Here is a 23,452-nt window from a genome sequence, read left to right on the forward strand (position 1 = left end):
TCTTACTGTGTTCTTCTTCTTCTTCTTCTTCTTTCTAGTTTATCTTCTTTTCTCCCTTTCCTTTCCCCACTCGTGCATTCTCACCGCCTCTCTCCTACTTCCGCGTCGTCTTTCTTCCTCCACTTCTGCTGTTTATCTTCTTCCTCGTTCACATCTCTCTCCTCCTCCTCATTCTCCTCCTCCTCCTCCTCCTCCTCCTCCTCCTCCTACTCCCTATTCCTCCATCTCCTCCTCTTCCTCGTGAACTTCCTGTTTGACCTAAATCTTCCTCTCCAAGCCCCTTCTTCCTTCTGCTCTTGCTCTTTCTCTTCCTCCTCTTCCTCCTTATTTTCTCGTTCTCGCCCTGCTATGTTACGTCTCTCGCTTTAAATTAGAAGGTGATATTTATCCGAAGCAACCTTTTAAGACCCAAGAGGTTTGCTGGTGTTGGGCTTACTTTATCATTACTGTTGTTGTTGTTGTTGTCGTTGTTGTTGTCGTTGTTGTTGTTGTTGTTGTTGTTATTCCATTTTTATGTATCTACGTTCTCCGCCTCTTACTTTTTAAAATGTTTTTCTATTCTTTCATCTTCTGTATTGCTGTATTTTTTTTTCTCAATTTTACGGTTACGTCTTCAGCTTTGTTCTTCCTATTCTCCTGTTTTTTTTTTTTTTTTTTCCTCTACTACTTCTTTCACTAATATCTTTACCTTACGCCACCTCCTCCTCCAGCTGCTGTTCCACCTTTCTCCTATTCATTCTCTTTTTAACTCTCCTCCTCCTCCTTCTTCTCCTCCTCTTCCTAGTCCACCTCCAGCTCTTCATTATCATCACCACAATCACAATCATCATTAAGACCAATTCCACATTTTCCATCTTCCACACCTGTAAATCACTTTTCAATTCCACTTAATGTACTAGTCTTCCTTCTCAACCACCACCACCACCACCACCACCACCACCTGCTGTTCACCGCCCCCCTCTCTCTCTCTCTCTCCCTGACAGACAAGGAGTGCGTGGATTTGGACAACCCTCCTAATGGTTTTGTGGACGTGAAAGGGAAAGTAGTGGGCTCTGTGGCTACCTACAGTTGCAAAGAGGTCAGTAAGTGTGTGTGTGTGTGTGTGTGTGTGTGTGTGTGTGTGTGTGTGTGTGTGTGTGTGTGTGTGTGTGTATTCGTTCTTTTATCTTTGTTCTTCCTACATATCTTTTGAAGTGAATAGAATAAGCATGAGTTTTAGCTTATGAAAGTTTAATACAAGGCTCACACACACACACACACACACACACACACACACACACACACACACACACACACACACACACACACACACACACACACACGTAAAATATTTCAAAACAGTCGAGTTCCCGAGAGAGAGAGAGAGAGAGAGAGAGAGAGAGAGAGAGAGAGAGAGAGAGAGAGAGAGAGAGAGAGAGAGAGAGAGAGAGAGAGAGAGAGAGAGAGAGAGAAAATTGTATCCTCAAAAAGAAAAATAGAACAGGGAAGAGATGAAGGATGATGATGGATGAAAGGACAAGAAATAAAAAAAAGATGAAACAAAATTATGAAGAAGGAGGAGGAGGAGGAGACGAAGAAAAAAAAGGAAAAGAATAAAAGTAGGAGATATAAAATGTAACAAAAGAATGGATGCCGAGAATAAATTACAGATGGAAGAAAAGAAGAAAGGAAAGAAAAAAAAAGATAGACAGATAAATGAAAGAAACGAAAAAAAAAATATCAAGACTATAAAGGAAGGAAAGAGTGAAAGAAAAAGGAATAGACAGAAAGAAAGAAGAAAGACACGAATATGACAAAGAACGGAAATTATGATAAAAAAAAATACTGAAAGAAGACAAAAATAAAAAAAATAGCAGAGGAACAAGGAAAGAAAGAAGAACACGAAGAAAACGTTCAAGCATTAAAAAAGGAAAGAAAAGAAAAAAAACAAGATTAAGATCAATGAAAAAAAAAAGGAGGAGGAGGAATAAACCAGGAAGAGGAGGACAACAAGGACAAGAGAACAAGGAAGAGGAAAAGAAAGAAAAGGACAAGAAGGAAGAGTTATATACATTATTTGAATAAGTAAATGAATAAAGGAGAGAAAAGAAGGAGAAAATAAAAAAAAGGCACAAAAAACTTAACAGAGTGGAACCAAATAGATGGAAATAACAAAAAAAAAAAAAAAAATAGAAAACAATAACATACAGGTAAGAAAAAAAGATGCAATAAAGCTAAAGAACGAAGGGAAGAGAAAAGAAACTAAGAAAGGATTAGAGAAAGAAAGAAAAAGTAATGAATATATAAAAATAACGTAAAGATGGAAAGAGGAATCAAAACAAAGGGAAAATAAAGGAGAGAAGGAAAAAAACAGAAAAAAATGTACGAGAGAGAGAGAGAGAGAGAGAGAGAGAGAGAGAGAGAGAGAGAGAGTATTAGAAGTACTGTTGGTGAGGGTTCGGGAAGGCCTTGCTTAAGCTGAAACCCCAACACAGTGGTGAATGAGAGAGAGAGAGAGAGAGAGAGAGAGAGAGAGAGAGAGAGAGAGAGAGAGAGAGAATGTATCTTACTCTCTATCTTTTACTTTCATCTCTTGATTTGTATCTATTTGTTTATAGTGTAGCTGTCTCTCTCTCTCTCTCTCTCTCTCTCTCTCTCTCTCTCTCTCTCTCTCTCTCTCTCTCTCTCTCCCCTTTCTCCAGCTAGTCTTCATTTTCTCCCATCCTGTTTCACACTTTTATCTTTTTCTTTATCACAAAACTGAATCTTTCAATATCGGATCTCTCTCTCTCTCTCTCTCTCTCTCTCTCTCTGCAATTACTACGCCTCGCTTTAATTTGTCTTTCTCTGTCTCTCTTTTTCAGGGTTACCATCTTATAGGACAGGTCACTCGACACTGCCAAGCCAACGGGATCTGGACCTCCGCGCCTCCTGAGTGTAGAGAAAACCGTAAGTACTCTTCTCTCTCTCTCTCTCTCTCTCTCTCTCTCTCTCTCTCTCTCTCTCTCTCTCTAATTTCCCGTTTTTCTATCTCAGCACCGACTGGCGACAGGAAAGTTTTTAACGTCAGTTTCTTAACGAGAATTGAGATCCTCGTTCTCCTCCTCCTCCTCCTATTTCTCCTCCTCCTTCTTTTCCTTCTTCTTCTCCTCCTTCTTCTTCTCCTCTTCTCCTCCTCCTCACTTCTTCTTCTTCTTCTTCTTCTTCTTCTTCTTCTTCTTCTTCTTCTTCTTCTTCTTCTTCTTCTTCTTCTTCTTCTCTCCTCCTCCTCCTCCTCCTCCTCCTCCTCCTCCTCCTCCTCCTCCTCCTCCTCCTCCTCCTCCTCCTCCTCCTACTCCTCCTCATTCTCCCCTCCTCTTTTCGTCTTATTCTTTCTCTTCCTCTTCCTTCTCCTCCATTTCTTCTTCCTCCTTCTCCTGCTGTTGTTCCTCCTCTTTTTCTTCATGCTACTGTACTTATCATTATTGTTGTTGTCCTGCCACTCTTAATCTTCCTTCCTTCCTTTTCTTTTTTCCTTATTTCCTCCTTTTGTTGTTCTTTATTCTCAAATTTCTCTACCACGTCTCCATGCTTTGTGTAATACTTTGAATATTTTCGCCTTTCCTTCTTTATTTCTTTTACTTTTTACTCTTTTGTTTTTCTCTTTCTTTATATTCTTCGTTTTTTTTTCATATTTTTACTGTTAATTTTTGTCTTTCCTTCTCTTCTTCCATATCATCTCCTTTGGTTTATTTATTGGCCTTTTGCAAACACACACACACACACACACACACACACACACACACACACACACACACACACACACACACACACACACACACAGTAGTAAGTCAAATGAGGAAGTCCCGCGCAAAGCCACAAGTTTATCCGGAATTGAGGTTACGAACTTGTCGAAGAGAGAAACAGAAAGACACACAGACAGACAGACGCTGGAGAGAGAGAGAGAGAGAGAGAGAGAGAGAGAGAGAGAGAGAGAGAGAGAGAGAGAGAGAGAGAGAGAGAGAGAGAGAGAGAGAGAGAGAGAGAGAGAGAGAGAGAGAGAGAGAGAGAGAGAGAGAAGACAAAGGACAGAATGATGAAGTAACTGACGGATAGACAGGGAGATGGGCAGACAGGAAGACAGGAATTGACTGGCAGATGATGGGAAGGTAGATTGAGTCAGATGGCGCCAACTGAGTGAGTGACAGACAAGCAGACAGTCAGATTAAGAGGTAGTCATTTACTTGTCATTGAAGCTTTCCCATCCTTTCATCGTTTTTCCCTTAAGACTAAACGGAGATAAAGGTGGTGGAATGAGAGAGTAGAGGAACACAAAGGAATACAAAGGATTAGTAGAAAAAAAGCAACAGACCTTTAGGCCCTTGCGAGGATATCTATCGGAAGTTATAGCAGATCAGTGCAGAGTAGTGGACGTGTGACTATAGAGACAGAACGCAGTGAAGTCATAGTGAAATACGTAATAAACAGTAGAAAATTTGGTCCTATTAAGGCTTTTCGAACTCACATACACACAAACACACACACACACACACACACACACACGGTAGCTCAGTGGTTAGAGCGCTGGCTTCACAAGCCAGAGGACCGTGGTTCGATTCCCCGGCCGGGTGGAGATATTTGGGTGTGTCTCCCTTCACGTGTAGCCCCTGTTCACCTAGCAGTGAGTAGGTACGGGATGTAAATCGAGGAGTTGTGACCTTGTTGTCCCGGTGTGTGGTGTGTGCCTGGTCTCAGGCCTATCCAAAAACGTTACCCTTCTCCGTAGGGTAACGTCTGGCTGTCTCGTCAGAGACTGCAGCAGATCAAACAGTGAAACACACACAGAGATTATTTAAATTAAGTAGTGAAGGAGGGTAAAAAAGGAACACAATGGCACATGATGGAAGAACAAACAGCAGCAGACATCTTAAGAATGACTATTGGGAAATACAAATACGCAATTAAAATAAATGAATACAAAGATTGGAAAGTATGAAGAAAACATGATAAAAGAGCATAAAACGAGAAATATAATGGAAAATTTTGAGATGAATACACAAACTAAAAGAAAGAAGGAAAGAAAGAAAGAAAGAAAGAAATAGGATCGCATCAAATAACAAGGATCAACATAAAAAAAAATCACACAAACACACACACACACACACACACACACACACACACACAAGAACATAAGAAAAACAAGTGAAGCTGCAAGAAGCCAATAGGCCTAGACGTGGCAGTCCCTAAGAAAAATACGACTGCTTATATCCACTCATCACTCTTCCAAAGCTCGCTACTGACTCGGAACTAACAACCTGATTACCGAGGCTAGCCCAGTCATCTGCCACACTGTTTTCCATATTTCTTTTTAAATCTCACTCTATCAAGCTTGAACCCGTTACTTCTACTCCTATCCTGATTACTGGCCCAGAGATTTTAGTTTATATCACCCTCCTTATATATCGTGAGGAGAGGGGAGGGGAGGGGAGGGGAGGAGACGAGAGGGGAGGCAGGAGGAGAGGAGAGGAGAGGAGAGGAGACGCGAAGGATGGGGAGAACATGGGATGGGATGGGAAGGGAGGAAAGAAAGAAGAGAAGAGGAGGGAAGGGGAGAGCAGAGGAGGGGAGAGGGGAAGGGTGGGGAGCGGAAAGGAGGAGAAGGGAAGAGAAGGGAAAGAGAGAGAAGAGAAGAGAAGAGAAGAGAAGAAGAGCGGAGGGGAGAGGAGAGCAGAAGAGGGGAAAGAGAAGGTGTGGGGGTGAGAGGAGAGAGGAGAGGAGAAGAAAAGAAGAGGAGAGGAGAAGAAAAGAGAAGAGGAGAGGAGACCAGAAGAGGGGAGAGAGGAGGGGTGGGAGTGAGAGGAGAGGAGAGGAGAAAGGAGAAAAGAGGAGAGGACAGGAGATGAGAGGAGACAAACACAACTTTATATTGGCCACTGGTGCTGTTTTCTCTCTCTCTCTCTCTCTCTCTCTCTCTCTCAATCACCCGTGTAACTGATACGGTTTCCACTTATACACCCACAACCTCACACAGACGAACAGACACTCTCACAACAATCCTTCACGGTAGCAGCAACAGCAGGAGGAGGAGGAGGAGGAGGAGGAGGAGGAGGAGGAGGAGGAGGGTCATCACAAATGGCGCCCGTCTGGCAGCAACGCGGCGCTTCACCTCAGGCTGTTTTGTTTATTTAAAGTTTTCTCGTTAGGGAAAGGGAACAAACAAAACTTTCCGCAGAATAGTTCAAAAAGCGGCAAACTCATAATCATTACACTGAGCCGGACCGTGACTGACGTTCAGGGAGGGAGAAGCAATAACAACTGAGAATATTCTGTTTGTATATTCAAGTTCCTTCCCTATCCTACCCCGCCGTCCCCGTCCCCTCTCTCTTTCTTTTTCTTGTGTCTATGCATTTTTACCTTTCTGCGTGTGAGTGTGAAAAAGATGCGTATGTAAAACTCCCAAGTGTGTTAATGGAGGAAGTTATTGTTTAAAAGTATTTTAGTATTTCGTACATGCGATATATAACAAAATCAGTCATGTTGTAAGGAAGCCACAATGGTTACGAGTGGTTTTGCTCAGTATGACAAAAAAATATTTATCTATTCTGTTATTCTGTTTGTCTTTAGGATTTAATTTCAATTTATTTAGTTTTTTGAGTGTGTTGTGAGTATGACGTCAGAAATGTGATTGCATGATATTTCTAAACGTTTCGGTATGTTTTCATAAGAAGAATAAGATAAATAGATAAAAAAGCAAGGGAAGCTGCAAGAACTCCTCAGATATACACGTGGCATTCCTAAAATAAAACACGCCTTTACAATTCCACCAATTATCACTATCCAGTCTTCCCTTCCTGTAAAGCTCCCTAATGACTCGACACTAACACCGTCAACACTAAATCCATTCCATTCACTTACCATTCTAATTTGAGAGCCAATTTGTTCGTGCCTTTCATTTTACTCTACCTTAACTAAACACGCACCCGCTACTTCTTGTCAAACACCGAATACTTTTAACAGGGAAGATATTGGTGCTGTCATGAGTTCTTTCATATTCATAGCGACATTTCAACATATATTCTGCATCGTCAACGTGAACAAAAAATTACACTCAATGGGAACTTTAATATTTTGTAGCCTTGAAAACCATCGCAATTTGAGAATAGTAAAAGTATGAGGTGCAGTACGTGGCATTATTGATCCAGGACACGTCATTTACTTTACTGCAAATGCCATCATGTGGTGTGTTTTAAATTATTCAGCTTATTGCCGCACCGTGTTACCGTGTTATGGAGTGTTAGTGTGGAGTAGAGACAGTGCTGGCCAGGAATAGCGTACGGTATTCATGTTACTGAGGTCCTTAGCACTGACGACAATCAAAGGAAAGAGAAGAAAATAGAAAAAAGAAAGGAAAATTTTAGTGGTGTGTTTCTTTTTCACATGGAGGTGTTTTTTTTGTCCTTTTTCTCTCTCTGTCTGTCAGTCTTTCATATATATTATTACTACTGCACCCAGAAGGGCAAGTTTTTTTTTTTCAGTACCAAGAACACTGTAACACATCAATAATTTTTCCTCCTATCCGTCTTAATACCAACATCTCAACAGTCCCAAGCCTAAAAACACATCTTAGTGTCTCACGCAACCAACTCACTAACCAATCACCTTGTGTGTGTGTGTGTGTGTGTGTGTGTGTGTGTGTGTGTGTGTGTGTGTGTGTGTGTGTGTGTGTGTTTTTGAGCTGCACTGACAAAGGCAATCCTCTTCTTCTGTCGGAGTGAAAACATGCACAGCTCTAGACTTACTGTTACTTAGTGTTTTTCTTTTTCTTTTGTACTGTTCCAGACTTACTGTTAATTGTGTTGTATTTTTCTGTGTGTTTTTTAGTACCAAATGTATGAAGCTTACTCGTAGTCTATTTTTATTTTGTCTATGTAATCTTTAAAGAATTAGCTTCGAACTTACATTTTCTTCTACTACTACTACTACTACTACTACTACTACTACTACTACTACTACTACTACTATTACTACTACTACTACTACTACTATCATTATTATTATTATTATTATCATTATTATTGTTAACATTATCATTATCCTAATACTCTATTTGTTTACTTATATATTTACTTATCTTCTTGAGTATTGCAATGTGATTTACGATAGTATTTGTAAACGACTTTCAAAGGAAACTTACGGTATATGATTTCTTTCTTAGACTCTCTCTCTCTCTCTCTCTCTCTCTCTCTGTTATGACGTAGTATTATTGGTGATCTATCGCTGTAATCACGAAAACCTCCTTTGAACACCGAGTCATTTCCATTACATGTAAAATAAGAATTAAATATCTTTAAAATCTTTTAAAAATCGGAAATGAATTGCACTATATATACAATTCTTGTCAAACGATCTGTGGATTCATAAAATTTGAATTTGATATATTATTCTCAATACTTTATCTCCATCAATGGGATTATCTGCGAGGATTATAAAACATCATTGTATAAAAATTGTACCTTTTCTGGAAAGACACAAATGGCTGAATCCGCTTACAGAGACATTTCATCCTTCTGCACGAGTACCGAGAAATCCAGCGAGATTTTACGAGAGAAAGAGTTCCAACACAAATATTAACACAAAATGAGGATACTATTGCAGTTTTTTTTACCATGTCTTTTGAATCATGTAGGAAATAAAAATAGTTATGTGGATGTATAAGTGCGTTAAGTGCGTTATGGAAAGAAAAAAGGAAACAAAAATGTACCATCAATTTTTAGAGAAAGTTTGGTCAAATTGTGGAGACGTATAGACATAAACGAGTAAATTAGGAGACATTTACCTGAAAGACACAGTTGCAGGTAAGAGAGAGAGAGAGAGAGAGAGAGAGAGAGAGAGAGAGAGAGAGAGAGAGAGAGAGAGAGAGAGACTGAAATAGAAATGCCAGAAAACAACTGCTTAGTATTCACGAAAAGAAAGACGTAAACTTGTATGAATATCAATACATCTCTCTCTCTCTCTCTCTCTCTCTCTCTCTCTCTCTCTCTCTCTCACACACACACACACACACACACACACACACACACACACACACACACACACACACACACACACACACACACACACACACACACACACTATTTCTCTGTTCCTGCCTCCACGCTTCGCCTCCGTATCAGAATTAAATCAACACACACACACACACACACACACACACACACACACACACACACACACACACACACACACACCAAACACGAGTGGGTAATGCAGTCTTTCGATTCCCCAAAGTTTATAAAAGTTCCCCCCTTAAAGTAAACTGTGCGCTTATCAAAGAAAACGTTCATTTCAACACTTTTACTATACTATTATGGCGATATTTATTGAAATGGCTACCGGGCTCAGACCTCCTCGGCTTTGCATACTTTGAGCGAGGAAAGGGAAAGAAGAGACTAAGGAAGGGGAGGGGGAGACTGGAAGGAGAGAAAATGGAGAGGAGGAAAGTGAGTAAGGAAGGGTGACGTTACTGTAAAAATGAACAAAAAACATGGAAAAAGGAGAAAGGAAAGGAGAGGCAATAGGAAGGGAGGGATAGAGATGGGGGAGAGAGGGAGAGGAAAGGGAATGAGGGAGGTGAGGATACAGAAAGGAAAAAAAATCTAGGAAACGGAAAATCAAGAAGGGGTAGAGAAAGAAAGGGAAGGTGGATGAAGAAGAAGGGGGTATAAGAAACAGAGTAAAGGAAGCGATGGGACAGGGAGAGTGGGAGGTAGAACGTAATGTAGAAGAAAATGGGAATGGAAGAAAAAAAAAAAAAACTAGAGAAGAAATGCAAAATGAAAAAATAATGAATGAGAAAAAAAATACTAGGAAAAAGTAGATGAAAGATTTAGAGAGAAAGAGAAATATAGAAGAAAACAGGAGAAGCGAAAAGGGGAAGAACAAAACAGAAAAAGCAAAAACACTGGGGAAGGAAAATATAGGCAAGGAAAGGAGAGCGAGAAGGAAAGTCAGGAAAGAATAAGAATGGTACGACGAGAGAGAGAGAGAGAGAGAGAGAGAGAGAGAGAGAGAGAGAGAGAGAGAAAGGCAAGAGGGTCTCCAAGGATGCAATAGCAGGAGGGAAGAAAGAATAATAGACATGAACAAGTGGCATAAAATTTAGAAGCCAATACACTCGCGTTATTAAGGAAGCAAACTGCATATTGGCTTATTGGAAAACAGTCCCAATGCAAGTACGGAGGAAAACACACACACACACACACACACACACACACACACACACACACACACACACACACACACACACAGAATCTAACATAACAACATCAAGCAGAGAAAAAAACAAAAAATCAATTTCTTCTTCTTCTTCTTCTTATTATTATTATTATTATTATTATTATTATCATTATTATTATTACTATTACTATCATGACGACGATTATAGAAGACATACACATACAATTAAACGTGGAAAGGAGAGGGGAGGGTTTTAAGGAGGACAATAGCTAAATTATAACAGAGAATAGTGAAGAGGAGGAGGAGGAGGAGGAGGAGGAGGAGGAGGAGGAGGAGGAGGAGGAGGAGGAGGAGGAGGAAGGAGAAGGAGAAGGAGGAGGAGGACGAGGAGGAGGAGGACGAGGAGGACGAGGAGGACGAGGAGGAGGAGGAGCAGGAACAGAAGCAACAGAATATGAAGACTCATTAATTTCGGATATAAAACAGGCGACACAAATGAATGAGAGAGAGAGAGAGAGAGAGAGAGAGAGAGAGAGAGAGAGAGAGAGAGAGAGAGAGAGAGAGAGAGAGAGAGAGAGAGAGAGAGAGAGAGAGAGAGAGAGAGAGAGAGAGAGAATGAAACCATTATCACACAAGGAAACGTACATAAAAACATAATGAAAACAAACACTCTTTTTCCCAGTGCATTTTAACCATTCCTTTGTAATTAGCAGCGCGTGACAGGTGTGTGCCTCGCGATTACAGGTGACGGCTAGGTCGATACCCCGGAAATGGAGCGTTTTACCTGTAATTAAGCGGAAAGGGAGTGGCAAAAACTGCTCTTCATTACCGATACTATTTTGCTGGCCCGTGCAATCCGGCTCGTCACGAAACATTAGGGCTTATTAGTGGCGGCTCACCGGTGCACTGCTTGACTCTTTACGGATTTTGGTGTCTGGGGTTCGAATCCTGCTTGAGATGTTGAGATGTGTTTGGGTTTTGATTCATTGTCTTATTTCTTTATTTTCTTTTTTTTTTTTCCGTTTGTGTATCTACTTGTGTATTTGTCTGGTTATATATATTTTTCCTATTTAATTATTCTTTTCTCAGTTTTTTATCATTTATTTGTCTTATTTCTTTATTTTCTTTCTTTTTTTCCCGTTTGTATATCTACTTGTGTATTTGTCTGGTCATATATATTTTTTCCTATTTAATTATTCTTTTATCATTTTTGTCTCATTTCTTTATTTTATTTTATTTTTTTTTTTTTGCGTGTGTTTCTCCTTGTGTATTTGCCTGGTTACTTATTTATTTTTCTATTTAATTATTGTTTTCTCGGATCTTATCATTCATTGTCTTATTTATTTTATTCTATTAATACTTTTTTTTTCCTTGTGTATCTGTTTGTGTATATTTGCCTGGTTACCTATCTATTTTCGTATCTAATTATTCTTTTATCAGTTTTTATTATTCTTCACCATTTATTTTTGCATAATACTACGAGTTTCTCTTCTAACTATATATATTTTCTCTTTTTTTATGATTCGACGCTCTCCTTTTCCATTCCATTTTTCTTCTGATAAAGCAACTTCTTCCTGTTCTTCTCTTCCACTCCCACCTCTCCTTTAACTCTCTTTACGTCTAATATTTTCTCTTAAGTAGTTAAACTTGTATCACATTAACATTGTAAGGACCGAAACTTCTACTGTTTTGTGTTATTGCTCTCTTCTTCTCCTCCTTCTCATCATCATTATCATTATCATCATATTCCTCTTCCTGGTCCTCATCATCACCATTTCTCCACCGGCCAGAATTAATTTTCCTAAAAACGCTCCACTACATTGTTTTTCACGTGCCAGGGGAGCAGCGAAGGTAAAAAAGAAAAAGGATAGAAAAAAAATACGTGCTTACAATACCGTTCCCCCTCCCATCCCCAACTCCTCCCACCAAAAAAAATAAGAGAGGAGTAAAACCAAGAAAGATGGGAACCTGCTGTGGCTCTCAATATATATGCTTGGTAAGAAAAATATTGTAATCATGAAAAAAATAAATGGCATCACAAAAATTCGAAGATATAATCAGTTTGTCTCTATATTAATGGCATGTCGTTCCGTCACATGGCCCTGATCATTAACCTCTTAAATCTTGATGGCGATAATTTTTCATGCTAATAATGCACTCTTAACTGTACATACACGACATCATTTACTGGTACACGCTGCATTTCTCTTCGTGTTTCATGATTTTTTTTTTTTTATGTCTGAAGTGAACAGTTTTAAATGACGAGTTTCAGGAGACAAAACGAAAACAAACACAAATAAAATCTTTCTTTCTTTATTTCACTACTTACTATTTCAAGGGAGAGGCATAGTGTGCTTTTTTTTTTTTTCCTTCTCTAATTTTTCTACTTGTTTTCTTCGTCCTTAGCTTGTCGCCACGATGGATTAAACAAAAATTCATAAACGCTAATCCTGGATTCTAAAATTGCAAACAATTCTTCCTTTTCTTTGTTAATTTATTGCCTTCCCATTTTTGTGTGAGTGTAATTCCATTTTTTTTTCCCTGATTAGTGATTATTTTTGGGTTAGGTTTAATTTCTTTTCGTTTTGTTATATTTACATATTTCTCTCTCTCTCTCTCTCTCTCTCTCTCTCTCTCTCTCTCTCTCTCTCTCTCTCTCTCTCTCTTTGTGTTGGACATGTGGCTCTCGGGTATAGGGATTGCCACGAGTAATCTCAGCGCTCGCAGCTTCCTCAGTGTTCTTATATACTTAGGTTCTGAGGCAGAGTGCTCGGTTCCAGGCTTACTAGTTTTGAGATCTTACCAGGCCTAAGGGAGTTTGTCGGTGGAGGGCGCAACATACATTCGAAACCGTAGTCATTGTCACTTCTTTTTTTAATGCAGGAAGTGTACTGACCAACGGCAAAAAATGTAATGAAAATTGGCAACTGAGATGCCAATTCCCAAAGAAGAAAGGTTAAAAGTATTGATTATATTTGGAGAATTAAGTGTCTGGAAAACATTTAAATCATAGGAAGAGAAATACAAAAGCTAGGATGGAGTTCCTGATTTAATGGTGTAATTGTAAAGGTTTGAGATAACAGCCCTTGCATATCAAAACAGATGACAGATACAAAATTCCATACATGAAATTCAAGCTTATTGCAATATCAAGAATTTTCAAAACTAACACGTATTCATCTCCCGTACAAAATCAGTTGCCTAGCACACACCAATCCTTTCAGCGTAATGCAACTACAAAATAACAACTTACGACAAAATAAACGACAAAAGCTTCATTAACCCCTTCAGTACTGAAACTCATTTCTATCATGTATTTTGGACGTGATTAAACAATTTTCTTGAAGGGTCTATGAAGGTTAGAAGATTAATGACCAGAACCTTCACTATTTTAATCCCCACATAAGTTTCTGAAGCTGAATAAAATCACCAAATAGTAAGCAGAGTGAAGATGAAAACGTGTCACGGTACTGAAGGGGTTAGGATTTTTGACATGAAAGCACTTTATTTTTAATCCTTGAGGTGAATGAAACGGAATTAATAATCACCTTGTTAGTTCTTAGTCAACGGAGAAGAAAAGATATATGGGTAGTGATGATTGGTGGATGTAGATATGTTTCATGGAGGGACTGCCACGTGTATGACTGAAGGCCTCTTGCAACTTCCCTCTTATGTTCTAATCTCCTTATACTCTGACACCTTCCTAACACTTCCTATTCTGTCCTCCGGTATACTGCACGAACCCGCCTATCATCTCCAGCCACATGCATGACTGAAGGCCTCTTGCAACACTTCCCTTATGTTCTTATGTCCTTATACTTCAGACACCTTCCTAACGCTTCCCATTCTCCTCTTCAGTATACTGCACGGACCCGCCCATCATCCCCAATGCGCGCCACAACGGGAAGGAGGGCCAGACGCGCTTCGAAGTGAACCAGAAACTCCAGTTCTCTTGCTACGAAGGCTACACCACCAGAGGGTTCTTCGAGGCCAAGTGTCTTCTGTACAACAATACCATGCAGTGGTTTGGCCCAGAGATTGAGTGTGAACGTGAGTATTGTGTGTGTGTGTGTGTGTGTGTGTGTGTGTGTGTGTGTGTGTGTGTGTGTGTGTGTGTGTGTGTGTGTGTGTGTGTGTGTGTGTGTGTGTGTGTGTGTCTCTCTCTCTCTCTCTCTCTCTCTCTCTCTCTCTCTCTCTCTCTCTCTCTCTCTCTCTCTCTCTCTCTCTCTCTCCACATATTCAAATACCTTCTATCACCACAATCATCACCGCCATTTTTCTTTCAGTTCCTCTTCCTCCTCCTCCTCCTCCTCCTCCTCCTCCTCCTCCTCCTCCTCCTCCTCCTCCTCCTAGACACAACTTTCTTTTCACTGGAGGGAAGTAAGAAAACAAGTTAATACCCACAAGTAACCTCCATCCTGTATTATTTCCACCCTTACAACATTTCCTCTTTCTTTTCTTTTTCCTTTTTCTCTGTAAACTCTTTTTCGTCGTGTTCTCTCTTCGGTCTTTATATATTTATCTATTCAAACTTGATTTCCCATCCTCTTTTTTTCTTATTACCCTATTTCAATCTCTCTCTCTCTCTCTCTCTCTCTCTCTCTCTCTCTCTTGTGTTATTATATTTTCTCTCTTCTTCCTTCTCTCCCTTTTATTTCACCTCTCCTTTCCTACCTTTTCTATATTTCATGTTCCGTTTCCTTTATCCTCTTCTCCCATTTCAATTCCAACAAGAGAGAGAGAGAGAGAGAGAGAGAGAGAGAGTTCGTAAAACACACATTCCTTTATTGGTTTGGGTCGCCTTCTGGACTCTCTCTCTGTCTCTCTCTCTCTCTCTCTCTCTCTCTCTCTCTCTCTCTCTCTCTCTCTCTCTCTCTCTCTCTCTCTCTCTCTCTCTCTCTCTCTCTTGGGAAATCTGTTGGAGGAGCCTTTTAATCGTCTCGCTTTGGGAACACATTCCTGATCTTATCTATCACGCTCGCACGCACGCACGCACAAGCACGGAAACACACACACACACACACACACACACACACACACACACACACACACACACACACACACACACACACACACTCATGGCATCCACACACATAAAAAACAGAAAATAAAGCAAAATAGAATCACTCAAATCAATATCAACCAAGTCTCTCCCTCTCCGTCTCCCTGTCCCTCTCACTAATGTATTTCAGTCCCTGTCACTTATTATCTAACCTAACCTAACCTAATCTAACCTAACCTAACTTACACTAACCTAACCCTCGTCTCTTACTACTTAATTAACCTAAAATAACCCAGTCCAACCTAACCTAACCCAACCTTTACTTAACTTAGCCTAACTAACTAACCTAACCTAACCTAAGCCAACCTAACCTAACCTAACCTAACCTAACCCAACCTAACCTAACGTAACCTTACCTTACCTATACTAACTTAACCCAACTCAAATTAACCTACAAAATGAAAAAAGTGAAACCGATGAAATTAACCACCAAATCTCTCTCTCTCTCTCTCTCTCTCTCTCAGCCAAGACGTGCGGGGACCCTGGCGACATCCTTGAACGGCTTTAAGGAAGGGAACTGTTTCACCTTCTCCTGCCGCGTCACTTACAACTGCCGGCCGGGCTTCGAACTGGTGGGGCCCAAGAATTACTACTGCCAGCACGACGGAACCTGGAGGCCGAGGGAACTGCCAGTGTGCTCCCGTAAGTGTGTGTGTGTGTGTGTGTGTGTGTGTGTGTGTGTGTGTGTGTGTGTGTGTGTGTGTGTGTGTGTGTGTGTGTGTGTGTGTGTGTTTTGTTTCTCCCCTAGAATTTCCATGAAGTGAAACAGAATAGAGTATGAACGGTCTGTCAGTTTGTTTCTACGTTTCTGTCTCTGTCTGTCTGTCTGTCTGTCTGTCTGTCTGTCTCTCTCTCTCTCTCTCTCTCTCTCTCTCTCTCTCTCTCTCTCTCTGAGCCACTGGAACGCAAAAGGTTTTACGTAAGAGCCAAGAGCGAGGAGGAGGAGGAGGAGGAGGAGGACACTTACTTTAATAAACATTTTAAGCATCTCTCTGTTCCAGAAATACAATAAAACTCTTTAATTTAGGCAAAGCAGTAACCAGACATTTAATTAATTACTATTTTCATTAGCATCAACGTTATCACCATCATCATCATCACTCTTATTATTATTATTACCATCTCCATCATAGCTACAGTTATTACTCGTAACCTACAGAGTGGTTCTCCTCCTCCTCCTCCTGTTGCTGCTCATCTCGTCTCCTATACTTTCTCATCAACAACCACTAACACTACTCCTCCCCTTCCTCCTACTCCTCCTCCTCCTCCTCCTCCTCCTCCTCCCGTTGCTTCTCCTGCCAGTCCCTCCCGTCGCATCGTTATATTCAAAGGCTTCCCGTATTAATATCTGCTCCTCCCGCCGTCCTCTCCTCCTATATAACATCCCTGGCAGCCCTTCACCTCGACTCTCAACTTTATACAGAACAGACGCAGATTAATTCCAGCCTCCCTATAACTCTCTCCTTCAGATTTCAACCGTTTTTTTTTTCTATTAATTTGACTGATTTCTTTATTTTTCTTTTTTCTCCAGAGCCACTGAGTTTTCGCCCTTGTTCATATGTATTTCTCTGTTTCCTCTTTTGATATTTGTTTATGGTTGTGTTCGTGAGTGAGTGAGTGAGTGAGTGAGTGAGTGGATGGGTGTGTGAGTGAGTGAGTGAGTGAGTTGTGCCTATGATGTCTATTCTATTTAGTTTTGTAGTTATATATATTTTTTTTCATTTTTCATTTTTTTTTTTTTTTGTATGGGTAGATATTTTTGAGGATGATCACTGTTTTTGTTCATGTTTCACTTTTTCTTTTCTTCTTATCATCACTTATCCATCTTTTCCCGATTTAATTTTTTCATTTAGACTTTTCATCGCTGTCATTTATTTTCTCGCTTTTACTGCCTATTTTCTCTTCCTTCAGAAAATTGCTACACATGTTTTTTCCTGCATTTTTCTACATTATTTACTATTTTTCGGATACTATTCCTTGATTTTTCTCTTCTCCTCCTGATTTTCTCCTTTACTCCTCCTGATTCTTTTCCCTCATTCCATATTTTCCGTGGTACATTCGCCCCATAAATTCTTACACATGTTTTTCCTGTAACTCAACATCTATTCACATTTTCTACATTATTTATTATTTTTTCGAACACTAATCCACTATTTTTCTCTTCTCCTGATTTTCTCCCCCACTTCACATTTTCCGTGGCAGACTCGCCCCATAAACGAGCCTCGGCTGGGCTATAATTTATTCATTGGCTTCTGGCGCTGTTTTTCCCCTCAGCCTAGCAATTAATGTATTTACCTCTTTTCCCACACACACTTATGAAACTTGATTATAGTAACGCCTCCTCTGCGCTTCCTCCTTTTCCACCTCCTTTACCGTCATCAACATTGCTCCTTGTTTTATGCAAGAGGAGATCTGGTCAAGGACAACAAAAAGATATCGAGGAAAAAAGATCAAATTAAAGTCCTGTTTCCTTAAGGGGACGTTATTAAGTCATTTTTAATATTACGATTAAATACTAACAAAAATATTTAAATCTATAAATGCAAATAATCAAGCATTTAAGCAGTAAATTGATAGAAACAAGAACAAATTACAAGCACGATTATTTAAACCCTTCAATGTCACAACGCGTTTTCATATTCATTCTGCTTACTATTCTGCCGATTTTATACAACTTCAGAAACTTGTGTGGGGATTAAAATAGTGAAAACTCTGGCTATTAATCTTCTGACTTCCATAAACCCTTCCTAATGTCAGTAAAATCGTCTAATTATACCCAAAACACATGATAAAATGCGTCCCAGTACTGAAGGAGTTAAACAAGTATCTAATGAACGAGGATAATCAAGAAGGTGGTTACGAACATGAATTAAAAAAAGAGAAGCTGCAAAAAACCATCAGGCCTATACGTGGCTGATCCTGTACAAAACATGCCTAACACATATCATCCCGTCCATAAGTTAATCCGATCCCCCTTTTAAAGCATTCAGTACCATGATTCATTCTCATATTCATTCTGCTTACTATTTAGTGATTTTATACAGGTTCAGAAACTTACTTGGGGATTGAAATAGTGAAGAATCCAGCCTTTAATCTCCTGACCTCCATAGACCCTTCCTAATGTAAATGAAATCATGGAATCATACCCAAAACTCAAGGTAAAAATACGTCCCTGTACTGAAAGTAATGAAGCATTCTAATGACTCGGCACTGACAACCTGATTACTGAGTCTGTTCCGTTGACGTTAGTACCAGCAAACACAAAGGATCACTGCACAAACCAGGTGATTACAGTGATTTATGGACAGTTGAGAGATGGACTTAGGATACACTGACTGGCATTTATTGGTATAAACTTCTAAAGGTTTATTGCAGCTTCCATTATCTTCTTGTTTTCATGCTTCCAACCACTATTCTTTTCCGCTACCAACTATGTAATGCAAGATGAAATTATGGCAAACTGAAAAAGAACGAAAAAAGAAAAAAAAAAGAAAAGCGAGTGAAAAAAAATAGACATAATATATGAACCAATTAATTAATGTGAATACCAAGAGATTATTAGTAAATTAACCCCTTCAGTACTGGAACGCATTTTTTACCACGAGTTTTAGGTATTATTAGACAATTTTATTGACATTAGGAAGGGTCTATGGAGGTCAGAAGATTAATAGCTAGAGTCTTCAATAGTTAAATCTCGACATGAGTTTCCGAAGCTGCATAAAAACACCAAATAGTAAGTAGAATAAATATGTAAACGTGTCACGGTACTGAAAAGATAAGACAAAAAGAAAATCAAATCGCACGAGGTTCCAAATATGACACTACGTATTATAAACCTCCTATACGTGTCTCCCTCCTCTCACCACCACCTAGCCTAAAGATGCCTACACGCTCCTATATTTCTACTCATGTCCTTCCTCCCTACCACTTATGCCTATGTACTCCTGTTTCTCATGCATTTCCTTCCTCTTCACCATCAATCGCGTAGAGAGAGAGAGAGCCAAGTACTTATATATTTCACGTATCTCCTCCCTCCACCACTCCTAACAGCCGTGTAATGAAAGACACCCAAGTACTTTTATACCCAAGTACATCACCACTAGCTGTCGTGTAGTGAAAGAGAGCCAAGTACTTTTATATTCTCACGCATCGACTCCCTCTCTAACAACCTCTACACGCCCACTGAGAGATCTATCTACTATATCCACGCGTATCTCCTCCCTACCCAACATGAAAGTCGTGTACTTCTAGCCAGAGAGAGATCTATGTATTTATGTATCCCAACGTATCTCCTCTCTATCCCACCAGCCGTGCAATGTGAGATCCCAGAGAACCCCGAGAACGGCAAGGCAATCTTCATAGCGGTCTCGTACAACGCTGTGGTGTCCTATGAGTGCGAGTACGGCTTCATGATCGTGGGCTCGCCAACTCGCCGCTGCGGACCGGACAAAAAGTGGAGTGGCATCGAACCCAAGTGCAAACGTAAGTGTGTTTTCTTTCCTTGACCGCAAGTCGTTTCATCACACAGAAGTCTTCCCTTTCTTCCCTCCCTCACTCTCTCTCTCTCTCTCTCTCTCTCTCTCTCTCTCTCTCTCTCTCTCTCCTTTTCCTTCCTTCTTTCCTTCCATCAGCGGTGTAGAAATGGAAGGAATGGGAAGTTTAGAAAGTGATAATAGTTTCCATTCCGTCGTTTTCCTTTTCTTCCATGTTGTAATAGAAAGGAGAAAAGAAAGAAAATAGAGAGAATCTAAGAGGAAGGGAGGTGGATCATGAATTTCCCCTCTCTCTCTATCTCAGGTTTCTTTCTTTCTTCACTTCTATTTTTTCTATTTTATTCCTACGAAGGAAGAGAAAAGGAAGGGAAGCGATGAAAAAGGAAACGATTCCTCTTAATCCTAATAACTTTCCTTTCCCTTTTCTATTTAATGGGAAAGAAATAAAGAAAAGGAAAGAAAGTAAAGAAAATTTGATCTCTACACTTTCTCATTCCCTCTGTCATTCCACACAGAAGAAAGGAAGGACGGGGAGCGACAGGAAGGGAAGGGAAAGGAAGGGAAACAAAGGGAAGATTGTACAGCACAGTAAAAACAATAAAGTAAATAGAGACAGAATAATCCAAATAAAAGCTTGAAGTATGTCAGCAAGAAAGAAGTAATCACTGTAAAACACAAAGCACAGATGTGGCTTACTGATAGTGTCTCATGATGATGATGATGATGATGATTGATAATGTCACTATGATCACCTGTGTTTTCTCTCTCTTTCTGTATCTTATTAATGTCCTTCACCTGTATATACTACTACACATGTACACCTGTCCTTGTCGATGTTGTTGCTGTTTATGTTATTGATGGATGTTGTTAGGAGAGTGTATTACTATTGTTGATCTTCACGTAATGACAACCACTACTTCTACTATCACTACTTCTACTTCTACTACTACTACTACGACTACTACTACTATTACTAATACACCCTGAAGACCACATACTGCCAAGTTAGAGTCACAGTATTGCAGTGCTTCACCCTTAATGTGGCTAATAAGACTCACAGTGTATCCTTCCTGTCCTTACACACACACACACACACACACACACACACACGCCCGGTAGCTCAGTGATTAGAGCGCTGGCTTCACAAGCCAGAGGACCGTGGTTCGATTCCCCGGCCGGGTGGAGATATTTGGGTGTGTCTCCTTTCACGTGTAGCCCCTGTTCACCTAGCAGTGAGTAGGTACGGGATGTAAATCGAGGAGTTGTGACCTTGTTGTCCCGGTGTGTGGTGTGTGCCTGGTCTCAGGCCTATCCGAAGATCGGAAATAATGAGCTCTGAGCTCGTTCCGTAGGGTAACGTCTGGCTGTCTCGTCAGAGACTGCAGCAGATCAAACAGTGAAACACACACACACACACACACAGTCTTGCTACTCTAAAAAAAATCCATCTACACTCACAACCACATCCAACAACATACATACATATACACCCACACACACACACACACACCTCCCCGCCCCCCCCCCACACACACCCATCCTCCCCACACTCCCCACACACACACACACACACACACACACACACACATCAGTAGATCTATGTGCTACAAATGCCCCTTATTATCACCCCAAGAAGTAGCTACTCGTGTCACCTCTCCTCCATCCACTCACACCCAGAAATTGAAATAAGAAAAAAAAAATATGCTAAAAAACCAGACAGGTGAATAACGTAGCCACACAAACCCCAGGTAAAGACACAGGTAGCTGGAATAACACACACATAGGTAGACAGGTAAGCAGGTTAATAGGCAAGTGTACTGGCAGAAGGGTCCAAATCTCTGTAGTGAGACCAAAGGGGGGGAGCTTAATTCTTTGGTATTTTAGTTTGCATTCGTGTGATTTCTCTACTTCGGGTACGTGTAGGAGGAAAATGGAAGTACGTCAAGATAAATAATGGAGGAAGAGGAGGAGGAGGAGGAGGAAGAGGAGGAGAGAGGAGGAATACAATGCAAATACTAAAGACAGTCAAAACAGTAACATTTATACTCTGAGAAACTTAATCGTATTTGTGTAACTATTGTACGATATCAGTGGGAGAGGTAGGTTAATGCAGGAGGAGGAGGAGGAGGAGGAGGAGGAGGAGGAGGAGGAGGAGGAGGAGGAGGAGAAAGAGTGAAAGTCCAACACCACACAGTCTCCAGAGGTTTCCCAGTGACCGCGGGATGAAAAGCAGTGACCTTGAGGTTTTGGAAAGAGATTTCTTGGCTCTTCTCCTCTTTTAGTCTTCTTCGATCCTCCTCTTTTTCCTCTTCGTCTTCTTTCTCCTTCTCCTCCTCCTCCTCCTCCTCCTTTCCTCTTCCTCCGCTTTCTGTTCCTTTTCATCTTCGTTCTCCATTTACTTCTCATTTTTCCATTTTGTATCCATTCCATCATTACTTTAGTTATTTTCCTCCACTCTCTTGCCCTCTGTATTACTTGCACTTCTTTACTTCCTCCTGTCCCTCTCTTCCTCCTCTTCCACTTCTTCCTCCCTCCTTTCCTCCATCGCAAAATATTCCTCTCAAATCTGACGCGAATGGAAATGCAAGACTAAAACTTTGAAAGCATTTACAAGATCGAGGCCGAGAAAATTCAATACTTGGTTCAGAGATATATAAAAAGTATAAGAAAGTAAATAAATAAAAAAATAAATAATAAAGCAACGTAAAATAATATACAAGCAACACACACACTTATACAAATCTGTCTACTCTAAAGTGGCTCCTGGGTTTTAATCTGAATGTGTCCCGTGGTTGTCACATCTTGAGGAAACCCATAACCTGCCCTTTTTATTTTTATTTATACCATGTGGGCTTTTCACGGGAACTTATTGGCTAAAGGGGATACTTTTTAGGGTACCTCCTATCTCAAAGCCCTCTCGCTAGGAAACCATTGCCCCGAGTGAGGAAGCCCAATCTACACTCGGACCGTGGACAGTATTCGAACCCGTGCGCTTGGAGACCCCTCGGACCCCAAAACACGCATGGCTCCACTCATTCACATCAAATCAATTATGTTATGAATGTGCTACAATGTGTTTTGAACCCAGGAGCCTTTTTAAAGTGGACAGACAATATAATAAAGATACATTTTCTGATTAGTTTTACCCGATGAGTGTCGTTCAAATATCTCACAATGATGATAGGGATCTCCGTGAAAAGGAAAAAAAAGTATACGAGGCTCAGACAAACAACGCTCGCTATAAAACCAAATTAATTAAAGTTATGAGAAAACGGAAATAAGATAGGATGGATAGAGGGAGGGAGGGTAGGAGAGAGAGAAACAGAGAGAGAGGAATGAGGCGGTGGAAGGAATAAAATTAAGGAAGAGAAATAAGAAGAGAAGGAAGAATGAAAGGAGGGGAGAGAAGTAGGAAAGGAGGGAAAAGAGGAAGGCAGGAAGGAACATATGAAAAAAAAAAAACTACAAGAACCAATCAGGCTTCGAATAAAACTTGACAGCTATTTCCACATCCGTATCACATCCATCTATCAAGTGAAAGGAAGGAGGGAAGGAAAGAGAGAAGTGAAAGAAAGGAAGAGAGAAAAGAGAGGAATAAAAATGAAAAAATGAAAAAGGAAGAGAAGGATTGAAAGGAGCATTGATGAAAGAGTGGAAGAATAGAACTGCAGACAAAAATAAATAAAGAAGGAAGAAGGAAAGAATA

At 40.3% G+C, this 23,452-nt stretch overlaps 1 protein-coding gene across 1 annotated transcript in view; it reads left to right on the forward strand.

Moving 5' to 3' along the window:
• The window catches only part of LOC123516908, a 239,735-nt gene that overhangs the window by 183,865 nt on the left and 32,418 nt on the right, over nucleotides 1-23,452 (forward strand). The window contains 6 exon segments of the mRNA XM_045276670.1: nucleotides 984-1,078; nucleotides 2,844-2,928; nucleotides 14,050-14,241; nucleotides 15,718-15,746; nucleotides 15,748-15,895; nucleotides 19,562-19,735. Coding sequence (XP_045132605.1) covers nucleotides 984-1,078; nucleotides 2,844-2,928; nucleotides 14,050-14,241; nucleotides 15,718-15,746; nucleotides 15,748-15,895; nucleotides 19,562-19,735 — 723 coding nt within the window.

Source organism: Portunus trituberculatus, chromosome 41, assembly GCF_017591435.1.
Source record: "Portunus trituberculatus isolate SZX2019 chromosome 41, ASM1759143v1, whole genome shotgun sequence".
Classification (NCBI taxonomy): domain Eukaryota; kingdom Metazoa; phylum Arthropoda; class Malacostraca; order Decapoda; family Portunidae; genus Portunus; species Portunus trituberculatus.